This window comes from Ictalurus furcatus, chromosome 3, assembly GCF_023375685.1.
Source record: "Ictalurus furcatus strain D&B chromosome 3, Billie_1.0, whole genome shotgun sequence".
NCBI classification, from domain to species: domain Eukaryota; kingdom Metazoa; phylum Chordata; class Actinopteri; order Siluriformes; family Ictaluridae; genus Ictalurus; species Ictalurus furcatus.
The window spans coordinates 14,609,419-14,623,203 of record NC_071257.1 but is presented as its reverse complement, the minus strand read 5'-3'; the positions used below and the strand labels follow the sequence as shown (position 1 = coordinate 14,623,203).

The following is a 13,785-nucleotide window of genomic DNA, read 5'->3' as shown; positions in this document are numbered from 1 at the left end:
GGATTGCCTCTGGATCTCTGAGGACTGAATTAAGAGTCTCAAATAGCCAAACAAAGTCCTAAACAAGTCCCAGAGACCTATACAGTTGGACACAGAGTAATTATTAACCTCGGGTAGAGATTAAGCAGGTGCCAGATAAAGGACATTGTTGTGCTGCATTCAGAAGACACAATGCATTTATTTTGGTTTGTTTGCAGGACTGTCAACTGTATCAGTAAACTTAGAGTCAACAATATTATCTCACACAAATACAAGTCAAAACCTCTAACCTGGGCGTTGGACTGTAGCTACGACTAACATGTGGTGTAGTTAGTCCAAGCAACCCTCGTCTTGATGTGATTGAAACACAGGAGTAATCGGATTACGCGATGAACATACTCAAAATTACACAAACCTTAATAAAGCTCTCATGACAACCGCATATATTTCACTCACTCGTCATTCTGTCTCTTTGCAAAGACTCTAAAATGGCACGGTTACATAATAAACATAAACATCTACCCAGGTCCAGTGCAAGTGTGTGAAACTCAGCTAGTAATGAGCGAACAGCTCGCTAGCTGCTTAGCTACCGAACCTTATGACTGTAACCTAGGCCACGGTCTATTACCACGCGGAACATTATTAAAGCAAACACAACACTAACCTTACTTCACATTGTAAACTGAGGAATTACATCTCACGCCGCCATAACTCTTCTTTTACTTGTATTTCCTCCACAGTTGATAGCACCGACATCTCAGAATCGGTTTCCGGCATATTTACATAGACACCATAAACGGTTTCCTGGTTTTTCGGTCACGTGCAAAATGTAACCAATGGGACGTTCGGATTATTTTTCAACGCACTAACAAAGTAATAAACGCTTCAGTTAACCTAACCGAGCTCAGGTTTTTACACGCAAGAGCTGTAGATAGAAAAAAAAATTAATGGGGGGGGGAGCTGACATTTCATTTTAAAGTAATTCCACCAGGGTATATATGTAAGTAACCGCTGGCAATGTGGTCATTTGGGCTGCTCGGGAAAACATACAGGTTCACATGGGCCCCCTAAGCGCTCTTGTTTACAAATATACATGTTGTGTTTGTAGTACAAACATGTTCATTAACTGACAGCAGTATATTAGAAAACCTCCATGAACTTCTATTTCTATTGACTTCTGATGTCTAACAGTTGGCAGTAGGTATAACTACTGTTAAAACTTTGTCAAAAAATCTTAAAGGATTCCAGTACAACCCCAATTCCAAAAAAAGTTGGAACGCTCTGTTAAATGTAAATAAAAACAATGCAATGATTTGCAAATCTCATAAACCCATATGTTATTCACAATAGAACATAGAAAATATATCAAATGTTTAAACTGAGGAAATGTGAAATTTTAAGGAAAAAATAAGGTAACTTTGAATTTTATGGCCGCAACACATCTAAAAAAAAATTGGCATGGGGCAATAAAAGGCTGAAAAGAAAAAAAAATTATGTTAATTAGCAACAGGGCAGTAACATGATTGGGTATAAAAAGAGTATCTTAGAGAGGCAGAGTCTCTCAGAAGTACAGATGGGATGGAGTCCGGATGGAAGAACATATTGCTCTAAAACCTGTATATACCTTTCAGCATTGATGGTGCCTTTTCAGACATTTTACACAGCATCCCAACCTTTTTTGGAATTTTTTTAACTGTTCCTATAAGATTCCTTAAGAAATTGTATTGTTGGACAACTTCTACAGAATGTTTGTGTTTCAGGTCTATATCCGAAATGTAGACTTTGCCACTTTACACTTTTACACTTTGTATTTTTTTTAATTGTCAGCACAATATATGTGAACTTTAAATAAAATAAATTAACTATTTAATATAGCTATTTTATCTTTGTGTTGCATGAATTATTAACCATTAATGACCAATACCAATTAAGATGATTACAGGCTGGTTTTTTTTAAAGATTTATAGGATAAAATACTCTAGAAAAAGAGAATACTCTCATTTTAAAGAAAATCTTTTAGAATTTTAAAAATCCCAAAGCACAATCTGTAATTTCGAATAAGATTTTTAAAAAAGATCAAATAAGATCCTACGGGATAAACTGAAATCCCAATAGGATTCTTTGACAAGGGAATCTTTTCCATTAAAGGTGGCAGTAATTCTGAGAGGCACTGTAGCCAGCATATTGGTAACATATAATTACTAGTCAGTTTTATTTAGCTGCTAATTCTTGAAGATATGAACTTTCTGCTCTATTTTTAGTAATGATGGGTACATCTCTGTATTTAAAAAAACAAAAACTTTTTTTCACTTTTTTACACACTTTCCAAGGTGTAGGCAAAAATGAGTAAAGCAAAGACAACCATAAAGAGGACACAACACTGTCTCAGCAATGCCTTTATTTCCATTTTAGTTAACTATCCCACATACAAGGATGTTGTTCCAAAACAAAGAAACAAACAAAAACAAAAAAACAGCAAGAGCTGTTCCATTTCAGTACAACCACATCAGTAAATTCACCTTCAGATTTATTTAGATAGTGACAATATTAATCATCAAGTCCGCTTGCTTATAAATTCTTTCATGTAGAAACGGTACAAGCATACCTAATGAGCTGTCTCTCAATTATCATGATAACACCATGATAACATGAAAACACTTGGACCTCATAACAAGCAAAACTTGATTTATTCATGGTGAGTCATTACTGTCTGCAGAAGAAACATAACAGTAAGGCTGTGCCATCAGAGGCACTTAGTAGCAGTATCACAATCTTCACAGTTAAAATAAACTCAGGATGAACATGATGAAGGCCCTGCCCTGCATGGCACTTGTGGACAGTATCTCTAAAGGTTCAAGCAAGCTCCAGAGTGAATCAGTACACATATACATACATTATACACAATCATACTTTTAAAACATGAATACATATCAGCCAGCTTGTGAATCAATGATATTGGGTGTTTCAAGGTGAATGGTCAGAAGTTCATTAGAATATCACGCTCCTGCACACTGGTGAAGAAGGGCTTCCCGAACACAAAGGAGTGAAGGCCCGGCCGCAGCTTCTCTGCCATTGCCATGATGATGTTCAGGTCTCCTTCTACAGTCAAGTCCAGGTCAGTCTTCAGATTACGCAGTGACCGGAATGGCTTCTTCCCCTTCTGACTACAACAACATTATCACCAAAAATCAACAATCATTTCCTGTTATCTGATCCTAATTAACATGAGCATAACAGTTTAACATCATACTAATAACTAATTTGATCGTGTATGTAGCGGTTAGATCTGTGATTATTGTGGAAGATTATAGTACATACGTGTCATCCTCGATATATCTGAGCAGAGTCAGAGCCTTCCTGTGAAGCAGTAGGAGAAAATGGGACAAGTATACACTCCGAAGGTTTAGACCTGGTTTCAAGAGGAAAACCTATACACACACACACACACACACACACACACACACACACAGAGAAAATATACATGTAGTAATGGTCATGAATTATGTTTAAGCACACAGCAAGAAATGCATTTGTGAAAGTCATCTTAGACTAAAGTGCCAAACACATACCTCATCTATGAAAGACTTTACCAGTGTATCTTTGTGCATGACATCCTGAAATATATTCCTAGACAAAGAAAATAGCATCATTACCGTATAGAACACAGACATGCTGTATATTATATTATATTATATACACACACACACACACACACACACACACACATATATATATATATATATATATATATAAAATCATAAAAACATTCTATGTCGTAACAAAAATGTATGGCAAGGCAAAACAAAACAACATTTATCAATAATAATGTAAAAACATCACCATACATCCACATACCTCCCCCTGGATTTAAAAATCAAAATTAAATCACATGTTAACAGTGTCAGATAGTTATAGTGCCAGATAGCAACTCAAAACCTTGTGTTAATTAATTTTAAAAAGTATGGACAGGAGGATTATTAGTTGTAGTAAAGCCAGCTGTGCACAAACATCGCATGGCACCCTTCCATCCCATAACCTAAATCTGGACCTAAATTTGGCCTCAATACAGGAGTTACAGGTTGTAATATTCACACTGACGCCAATGCCAACACTGATAACACAAATGAGGTCGAAGATTGTGAGGATGGTACCCCAAACCTGTTAAACGAGTGAGGATAGAGGTCAGGACTGCTTCAAGGATTGAAGGATACCTCAGGATTGAACAATCGTTTTATTTTTGAAGGATTTAACATATTCGACATTTTTGAAAGGATGATGATGATGATTATGATTAGGAAATGGAACAATGTAGTCTATATCTCCATGATTCAGCACAGTGGAGCTGTTTATACATAATCAATGTTTATGAATGTAACATAACAGCTAGCTAAATCGTAAAATTAGGTTGCCCAAAGAAGAAATGGACATAAGGGTTGGAAGAAAAGCTGGGAAAGAGTCATACAAGTGTTCTTTGACTGAGCTCTGAGAATACTTCAAATCGAATCATGTTTTCGAATATATGCTTCACAATGCCCTTGCCACCAAGTCCCCTCCATAGTCAAAGTGCACCACCATTTATTCAGACATCAAACTGTGCAAATGCACTTTTGTATATCATGCCGTGCTCCTTACTACCTACCCCCACTGTTTGATGGACAGCTAAAGTCGTACTATTGTTCTGAAAGGCAGTGACAGCATGGGGCTTTCTGAAGTTTCCTTCAGCATACAGAAACAGTCCTGATGAAGTACAGCATAATGAGCCCTTCTTATTTGGCTCCTTTCTTAATTGATTTGCTTCCCCCTGAAGTGAGTGTTATAGCTCATGCTTAACTAACCCGGCCACGTCAATAAAAACACCTGTACACCTACTTATTCATGCAACTCAAACAGCTACTCTTTACAACTGTGGTGAGCAGAAAAGCATCCCAGAAAGCACAAAACCTTAAACCATGAGGCAAATGAGCTACAATGACAAAAGGAAACATCGAAAAAATTCCCCAATTCCCAAGTACACAATTACTGCCCAGTTTCAGTTAACCTGATTTTCTCCTCAGCACAGTTGTAAGGAGTGGTTTTTGGAGTTCCTGTAGCCTTCATATCAGCTCAAACTAGTCTGGTCATTCTCTCTGGCTCTCCAACCTCTCTCATCAACAAGGTGTTTCCACAGAACCACCACTCAGCTCACTGGATGTTCTTTTGTTTTTTGCACCATTCCATATAAAATGTATAGTTGTGCTGTGTGAAAATATCCCAAGGGGATCAGCGGTTTCTGAAATATTCAAACCAGTCCATCTGGCACCAACAACCATGCTACTAATATATATATATATATATATATATATATATATATATATATATATATATATATATATATACATATATATATATACATATATATATATACATATATATATACATATATATATATATATATATATATATATATATATATATATATATATATATATATATATATATATATATATATATATAAAATTCCCCATTCTGATGTTTGATGTGAACATTGACTGAAATTCTTGATCTGTATCTGCATGATTTTATGCACTGTACTGCTGCTACTTCATTACATGGGTAATTTCAGGAATGAGTAAGTGTACAGGTGTTCCTAATAAAGTGGATGGTGAGTATACGTACACAGCTGTTTTGCAAACTTGTTTATCAGGCAGTATACCAATCAAACTTATCATTAAGCAACATGACGGACAAAGAAACTCGTGAGAAAAAGTGGTGTCTGAGTATGCGGTGTGTGAACGGACGTACAAGTCAGGAGTAAACGATTCTTGTATGTTGATGAGTTGTTCAGGGCTGAATTCATCCTCACTGGTAGTCTTCCAGAGGGCACTGAGCTCGGCCCGCATGTAGCGGCGCTGATGGTATGTGTGTTCGTGGCAAGGAGGCATCTGCTTCACTGTGTTAATGTCCACGTCAATGTGAGTAGACGGATAGGGGGAAGAGAGGACCTGTCGGTAAGGCAACACAACACTCCCTGTGGAGTCCTGTGTGCAGACAGAATACATGGATCTACTTACTCTCCATACTGCACATACATCAATCACTCCACAGTCACAACCCAGAGGATTGGGTCCCATGGTATCCCAGTTCCAATGCAAACCTCCAATACTACCACATTGGAGGAAACAAGATTGTAACCCAGGTCTGGTCACATTGATTTACTCATACAGTATAGAATGTTCAAAATGACCTGGATCACTGCAAACTCTTTTGTCCTCTCCCAATGATGCCAAACCCAAACCAAGCTATATGTTAATGGGAAGGTTGTCAGCATTCCTACTAATGCATATGTTGCCCTCACAAAACAAGCTGACTAAACCGAAATTAATTTTAATGCAATTCCTTTTAAAGTTTTTAAAAATGGGACAGGTTCCAAGCCATTATAATGAAGACTGTAAAGGAGTGAAGGTAGCTGCGTACCTTGAGGAGGCCCTGAACAAACAGGCCAGTGTCGTATTTGAAAGTGCCATCAGCTCGGCACAGTCGTGAGCACTTCCTCTCAGCGGGAGTTAGGAACAGACATAGCGTCAGCACAATCTACGGCACAAAACAACTCAACCAGTTAACCTACCGTGCTTGCAACAATAAGCATTTTTGTACTGAGTGTGGTAGTAATACTGAGCATGCAAGAGTGTTTGTATATGTGTGTGTGTGGACCTTATTGACTTTGTCTGGGTTACTGCCAACAACAACGGAACAGCCACAAGTCTGTAGATGAGAGTTTACGGCTCTGAAAAAAAAAAAGTTGGAGAGTGATTCTATTTACAGCACACAGCACTTCACACATGCAAATACAAATATTGATGGAAACTTGGCTAGTCATACACAAGTTATTTTTACAAATATGCTTACACTTCAGTACAGTCCAGTGAGTATTTTTCTGAGAAGTTCTAATATGTTGAGAGGATATTCTACCATTTCTTAACATTGGTTGAGCCATTGTTCGGAGCACTTACTTGTGCAGAAAGTCCTCATGACAGCTGTCACCTATATCATCATCATTCAATAATGTGTCTTTGATCTAACACAAAAGAAAAATTACAGTGTTTTTTTTTGTAAGACTATTAATTATATATAAAAATGCAGAGCATAAGGAGTGTGTGTGATGAGAGAGACTGACTCACATCAACTTCGTCTGGTGCGCTATGAGTCTTCATGGACGAGAGAAGCTCCATGATAGGAACTATCTCAGAGGTTAACAAAGCAATAATGCCGTAACCCTGCAATACAGATAACACACACATTCACCAGACTTTATAAGGTAAACGTTTATGGGTTTTAAAGCATGGCAGATAAGCATGGATAAGGCTACAGACCTTTTGCATATAGATGCGTCCCTTGCGAACGGTGTGCTTGAGCCTTTCCACACACACACTGTGCAGCGGAAGGTAGAAATCCAATTCTGACTGGGGGAGAATGATGGACAGCGCGCACGTGTTCTTGTCACCCTTTAACTCGCCATCAAATATCAGTGACACGATGATCACGCCTTTCTCTGCCAAGACGAAGAACTTTACGTCCACGGCACCACTCTCTGCACTGCGCAGAATCTCACCGTTCAGTGTGTGATTTGCCAGGAAAGTCACCTCGCTGTCACTGAGTAACATCGACCCCTGACCTTTGGGGGCCCAGATGTGCCATACACGGGGTCCCAGGATGTTGTCCCAGTAGGCAAAGGTGGCTGCCAATAGGGGGCACCATCCTTCCACCACCACCTCTGTTTTAGCCACAGATGGAGACTGTGGTGGGCAACCAGTAGACATGGCACCTTACGAGCTCAGATTCTCTCCCAGGGGCTCTCTTTTCTGAGCTAACAAGCAGATCATTAACTCTATTTACTGCGGTTTTATTCAGCCACCTATTAAAAATCCTGTGAAAGGGGGAAAAAAAACAATGTCATTAAATTGTTCACAAGCTAACAGAAGATGGGTCCAGGACATGATCCATCAGTGCAATGCAAATAACTCATCACAATCAATACTAAACATCCCCTATCAACTGAATATAAAGTTACCACTATAGATTAGTGGAAAAGCTTGCATGCACCCTTTAGTTTTTGGGTGAAAAATTTGAAAATATCACAGCGACTGAGTCTACAATAATATTAAGCTACAAAAAACTTTGCATTCCCATTAACATGCTAGAATGTATTTACTCAAATATGTAAACTTGAAATGTGTCATTTCTTTGTTCAGTCTTATTTAAGGCATGAAAAGAATTCAGGTTAAGAGTCAACAGGATCAGGACCAAAAAATGCCATTAAAAGAATGAATAGTGCTGGAGAAGGGTTTGCACATATTTAGAAAATGATTCAGAAAAGAAAGAAATAGACACAAAGACAAAACCAGTAGACCCCATTTACCTCATTTGTTTCACTATTTCACAATAACACACCTTTGCTCATTTTATTACTTCTTTGTGTGACATTTTTCTATACGTTTCTAAACATTTTTTAATCTCTCTTGATAAGACTCAATGTTCCTCTACTCCTAAAGGTGTTCAGTCTCATAAACTTCCACCTGGCTCTCACCTCCGAACTGTGAGGTAACAGGTTTTATGAAGAGCAGTATCCTACAGTGTCCTGACCTCTTCCAGTGTGATGCCATAATAGGTGTGCAGAGCACATATCACATGGGCTTCATGCCACTCTAGCACATTTGGAAAAGAAAAACTGCTACACCAGTCCAATATTTGTGGATTAACGCTCATTCATTCCATCTAAGCTTAGCACGAAGCTTTTGGAACTGGGATTTGGCACTGACTTTAATAACTGAATCATAGACTTTCTTACTGGTACACCTCAGTGTGCGATTAGTTTGATCTTCTACGTAGGCACTCTACAAGGTAGTGTGTTGAGCCTGTTGCTTTACTTCAAATCCTACAATAAACACCCAGGGCAGATCTACAACAAAGACTACCTACATAGAGGATGCATAGTGGCTTATTGCATTGCCCATTTTTCATGTGATCAAAACTATTGGAACCTGTGACTGACAGGTGTTTCCTGTTGCCCAGTTGTGCCCTGTTATAATGAGTGTTTAAACAGTTAACAGCTCTGAACATCTACTCTTGGTTTGAGCCATGGGTTTTGCCTGTGAAGACTGCATTTGTTGGTAAAAAGGATAAACCAACATGAAGACCAGAGAGATGTCTTTTGGAGAAAAACAAGCCATTTTGAAGTTGAGAAAAGAGAGAAAATCAAGCAGAGCCATTGCACAAGCATTGGGCATAGCCAATTCAACAATTTGGTAAGTCCTGAAAAAGATGGAAACCACTCCTGTACCAACAACCAGACATCGAACATGTCGGCCAAGTTAAACAACAGCAGTTGATGACAAACATTGTGAGAGCTGTGAAAAAACCCAAACCAACGCGAGAGTCAGTGACATCACCAACAACGGCCACAGGGCAGGGGTGACGGTATCACAATCCACTGTTTGAAAAAGACTTCAAGAGCGCAACAATATAGAAGCCATACCACAAGATGTAAACCACTCATTTAACAGATTGGAATTCGCAAAGAAATACAGAGATGAGCCACAAAAATTTGGAACCAAGATGAACCTCTACCAAAGTGATAAAAAGGCCAAAGTCTGGAGAAAGAAAAGATTTGCTCATGGTGGAGGTAGTGTCATGGCTTGGGCTTGCATGGCTGTTTCTAGAACAGGCTCACTAATCTTTATTTATGATGTATCTTATGATGGTAACAGCAGAATGAATTCAGAAGTCTACAGAAATTTTCCGTCTGCAGAAACACACTCCTAACTAGTGATGTGTCATTCATGAATGATTTGTTCATTTTGAACGAATCTACAATATGACTCGGGAACAGCAAGTTGTCTTAAAGAGTGATTTGTTTCCGGACACAGAGAGAGACAGAGAGAGAGAGATAGAGAGAGAGAGAAAGAGAAAGAGAGAGAGATATTTTAATTATATTCTGCTGGAAGACTCAAAAAAAGATTCGTTCATTTTGCTGAATGAGATTCAAAGATCAGAGTCAGTAAAATGATCCGAACTGCCCATCACTACTGCCAACACAACAAAGGAGATCATCAGGGAGAAAAAGTGGAAAGTTTTAGACTGGTCAAGTCAATCACCAGACCTTAACCTAACTGAGCATGCATTTCACATCCTGAAGAGGAGACTGAAGGGAAAAAGCCCAAAAAACAAACAACAACTGAAATAAGCTATGGTACAAACCTGGAAAAGCATCACAATAGAAGAACGCAACAGTTCGATGTCAGTGAGTCTCTGGTTTGATGCACTTATTGCAAGCAAGGGATATGCAATCAAATATGAAGTGCAATCTCCAAGACTCTCTGTTCCAATACTTTTGCTCACCTAAAAATTGGGTGGTCTACCACCAAAGATGATTAAATTAAATATCAGGGAATGAAAGCTGAAATTCTGATCTATCGTCTCATGTTCATCTTTTGATCTCAAACCCAAATGTCTTCAGTGTATACCAAAACAATAGAATTGGGCTTGCTGTTCCAGTACTTTCAGAGTGGACTGTAGCTGTTCAGCCCAAGTTCCCAACCCTGCTCCTGGAGTACACACTGTCCTGCACATTGTTTCCCTCACTGTAGCACACCTATTTCAACTCAGGAATGGCTGTGAATTTGCTCTTTACTTGAACTATAGGTGTGTTAGAGCAAGGGAAGTACAGTACAGTATTATTATGTCCAGGACAGTGGGTACTCTGGGAAAAGGCAATACAGGAAAACTCATCTGAACCAGTTGTTGGCTAACCAATTTAATATAACACATTAATCATTATTACTTAATTATTAAGACAAAACATAGGCCTACATGTTTTTAAAATGATATCTACTGCCTCATTAACTCTGGACAACGTTCACTGGACTGGCATCAAGTTGTCTTGACATTGACGTAAGGGACCGTCTCTAAAGTTACACACGACATTGGTATACACGTTTCTAACTTCAATAGCATTTGAATGGAATGACTTACAGTCATAAAACCAACTGTAAAGTGTTCATCTAGGTGTCAGCTATATAGATTTTTGATATTTATTAAAATAAATTATTAAATCATATGTAAATATCACCATGTATTTCATTACTGAATGGGCTCATACACAAAATATACCATAATTTAAAGCTCAATAGCATTTGAACGGAATGACGTACAGTCACAAAATCAACTTGTTAAATATCAAAAATCTAAAAGGTGTGCTTTATAGCTGACACCTAGATGAACACTTTACAGTTAGTTGTGTGACTGTAAGTCATTCCCTTCAAATGCTATTGAAGTTAGAAACATGTATACCAATGTCGTGTGTAACTTTAGAAACGGTCCCTTAATTTCTCTTAATATAGAACATCCAACGTCAAGCCAATTTTATGCCAGTGTTCATTGGTGAATGCTGTTTATCATCTGTTTATCATCAGAGCTCACGCGGACATTTCTGAAGGTTGAAATGACAAACTGCAATACGTTATCTGAATTACAAACAAAGTCCAAGCACGAATAGGTACCAGCTTCATTTAGAAAATAATTCGGACAGGTGTTATTATGTACAGCCAAATAAAAGGACACTTTTACGAGACATTAACGAGCAAACCTTAGACCGTACTGAAGAGTACCCCATATCAGTACACTCATAGCGTACTACTTATCATGTTGTTATTTCAGCCAAATTTCAGACTACATTTGGAGAGAATGTAAACGGAAAATTATCAGTCCTTGTTGTGTTGTGCTAAATGCCATGTTTATGAATTTCTTACCCGTTATTTACTCGGTAGAAAATGAAAGGAGCACTGCCACTTCCGGCTCTTCCTGTGTTGTGACAGGACTCCCGAAGAAGAGCAACGCCCTTCTGAAGTCTTCGCTTAATACAATTGCCCTCTGCTGGAAGGTTTATATATATCTATATATTTGTATTACATACACGTGTATTATATAAGACTCCCTGAGCAACCATAACCTTACCTATTCTCTATTTGTACTGCCTGGTCAGTTATACATCTGCAGTTTCAGTTATACACGGTTATGTGAGGCCCTTCATATGTAGCATTATGCACAGTAGATTAACAGGAAGTTGTGTGAGTTAGTGTGCCACTAGATGATGCTGTTTTCAGAATTGCTTGTATTTTTATGTTACCACCTAAACGGTCAAATATTCCTATTCTTGTTTGAACATTTAAAAAAAAAAAAAAAATCTCGGTCCTGAAAACAAAACAGTAGAAACCATCACAGAAATTCTAATGGTTTCCATTACAAATACCATTACAAACCATCAGCTAACCTTTACAGCCTTGGCATCCACTAGACATAACATGCCACCAGTAGAAGGGAACAAATTATGAGTAGAGACCCACAGGGACCATTACAGTACCCCTTTAAAACCAATACAATTCCCATTATAACTAGTAAAACCATTACAAATTCTATGACAGTTTCTATTGTGTGTTTTTTTCCTCAGCAGGGATCCACTATATTTGCTTGTTAAACATCCTATTCTAAAACCATGGTCATTAATATGGAGTTGGTCTGTCCTTTGCTGCTATAAAAGCCTCCACTCTTCTGGGGAGGCTTTCTACTACATTTTGGATCGTGGCTGTGGGGATTTGCCCAGTCAGCCAGAGAAGCATTAGCGAGGTCGGACACTGATGTCAAGCGAGGAGGCTAGGGGCGCAGATAGAGTTTCAAATCATTCCAAAGGTTTTCAGTGGGATTGAGGTCTGTGCTCTGTGCAGACTACTAGAGTTCTTTTGAACCATCCTTGCGAAGCCATGTCTTCATTGACCTCACTTTGTGCACACTTTATATTGTCATGCTGGAACACGTTTGGGCCCCAGTGAAAGGAAATCTTAATGTTACAGCATACAAGACATTCTAGACAACTGAATGCTTCCAAATTTGTAGCAAAGGTTTGAGGAAGGGCCACATATTGATGTGATGATCAGATGTCTATGTGGTCCATGGATGTGGAAAACGAGTGATAATTACATTATCCTGTGATTGGTTCCTGGTTGTCCCAGCTCCAACACATCCAAGACAGACCACAAGTTAATTTAAATATCATTGTTGCTTTTGGCCACTTTCTTACAATTGAACATAGCTATGCACAATATACACACAATGTAAGTAGAGTCTTTTTCTTGCATGTATGTGTTATAGTTAGAGTTATAGTCCTTATACGTTTATTGCATGTCTCATTTTATGAGATAAAAGCCAACTCTGTGGCAGGCTGTGCATCATAACCTTGTGTGCGTGTTCATGTGTGCTGCACGTGCTTATATGATTATGATTCTCTTACAGTAGTGATGCAGTAAAGGTCCAACGTTTCTGATAGTGCCAGAACTTGTTTGTGAGCCGTCTTTGGCACTGAATCGGTGCTGAATCGGCCACTGATGAGCATATCATGTCAAGTGATCTAAGAACACCAGGTTTAACTCATGACTAAGGCATTCTATCAAGATGTGTGGTTTTGGCCTGTGACAATGTTATTGTGGTGAAAATCATACAGTGTAAAGCAGCCTTTAGTGATATTCATTGACGAGAACCACATCAAACATGCAAACTGGCTCAGACTCCTGGCTCAGGTAGGATGCACAGTTCGCACATGCTCAGTATAGGCATCCAGAATCCCCCAACCACACGCACACACACACGATTTATTTATTTATTTTTTTCATTTGAGCCTGGACATAAATCTTTTTGAAAAATATGTAGAAATGCCTATGCAGAATATGGGCTATAATAAATGTTATGGAAATGTGGCTAAGTAATACTACCACATACAGT

The 13,785-nt window shown here is 38.5% G+C and overlaps 2 protein-coding genes across 12 annotated transcripts in view; both read right to left on the bottom strand.

The window, feature by feature from the left end:
• The window catches only part of kiaa1109 (KIAA1109 ortholog), a 56,245-nt gene extending 54,572 nt beyond the window's left edge, over positions 1-1,673 (bottom strand). For 6 of the 11 annotated variants that reach the window (XM_053620922.1, XM_053620925.1, XM_053620928.1 and 3 more), the window contains exon 1: positions 644-1,672. The gene's annotated coding sequence lies outside the window, so the exon portion shown is untranslated. Of the gene's footprint in view, positions 1-643 lie in introns of all 11 variants that reach the window. The other 5 variants (XM_053620924.1, XM_053620931.1, XM_053620926.1 and 2 more) reach the window with 3 other exon arrangements.
• Positions 1,674-2,364: 691 nt separating this feature from the next.
• c9orf72 (C9orf72-SMCR8 complex subunit) lies at positions 2,365-12,823 on the bottom strand. The gene is made up of 10 exons (XM_053620933.1): positions 11,763-12,823; positions 7,329-7,882; positions 7,137-7,232; positions 6,969-7,033; positions 6,670-6,742; positions 6,433-6,549; positions 5,761-5,996; positions 3,549-3,606; positions 3,298-3,407; positions 2,365-3,143 (listed from the first exon to the last, which is right to left on the bottom strand). The coding sequence occupies exons 2-10, from the start codon at positions 7,773-7,775 to the stop codon at positions 2,957-2,959; spliced, it is 1,389 nt and encodes a 462-aa protein (XP_053476908.1). The 5' UTR covers positions 7,776-7,882; positions 11,763-12,823; the 3' UTR covers positions 2,365-2,956.
• Between the last annotated feature and the right edge of the window lie 962 nt (positions 12,824-13,785).

Bases quoted from the DNA above. Each gene is read 5' to 3' on its own strand.
- c9orf72 (XM_053620933.1), bottom strand. From the start codon at position 7,775: ATGTCTACTGGTTGCCCACCACAGTCTCCATCTGTGGCTAAAACAGAG. The intron at 6,550-6,669 runs GTCCACACACAC...TTTGTGCCGTAG, and splicing joins ACCCAGACAAAGTCAATAAG to ATTGTGCTGACGCTATGTCT. The intron at 3,144-3,297 runs GTATGTACTATA...ATGTTGTTGTAG, and splicing joins AGATATATCGAGGATGACAC to TCAGAAGGGGAAGAAGCCAT.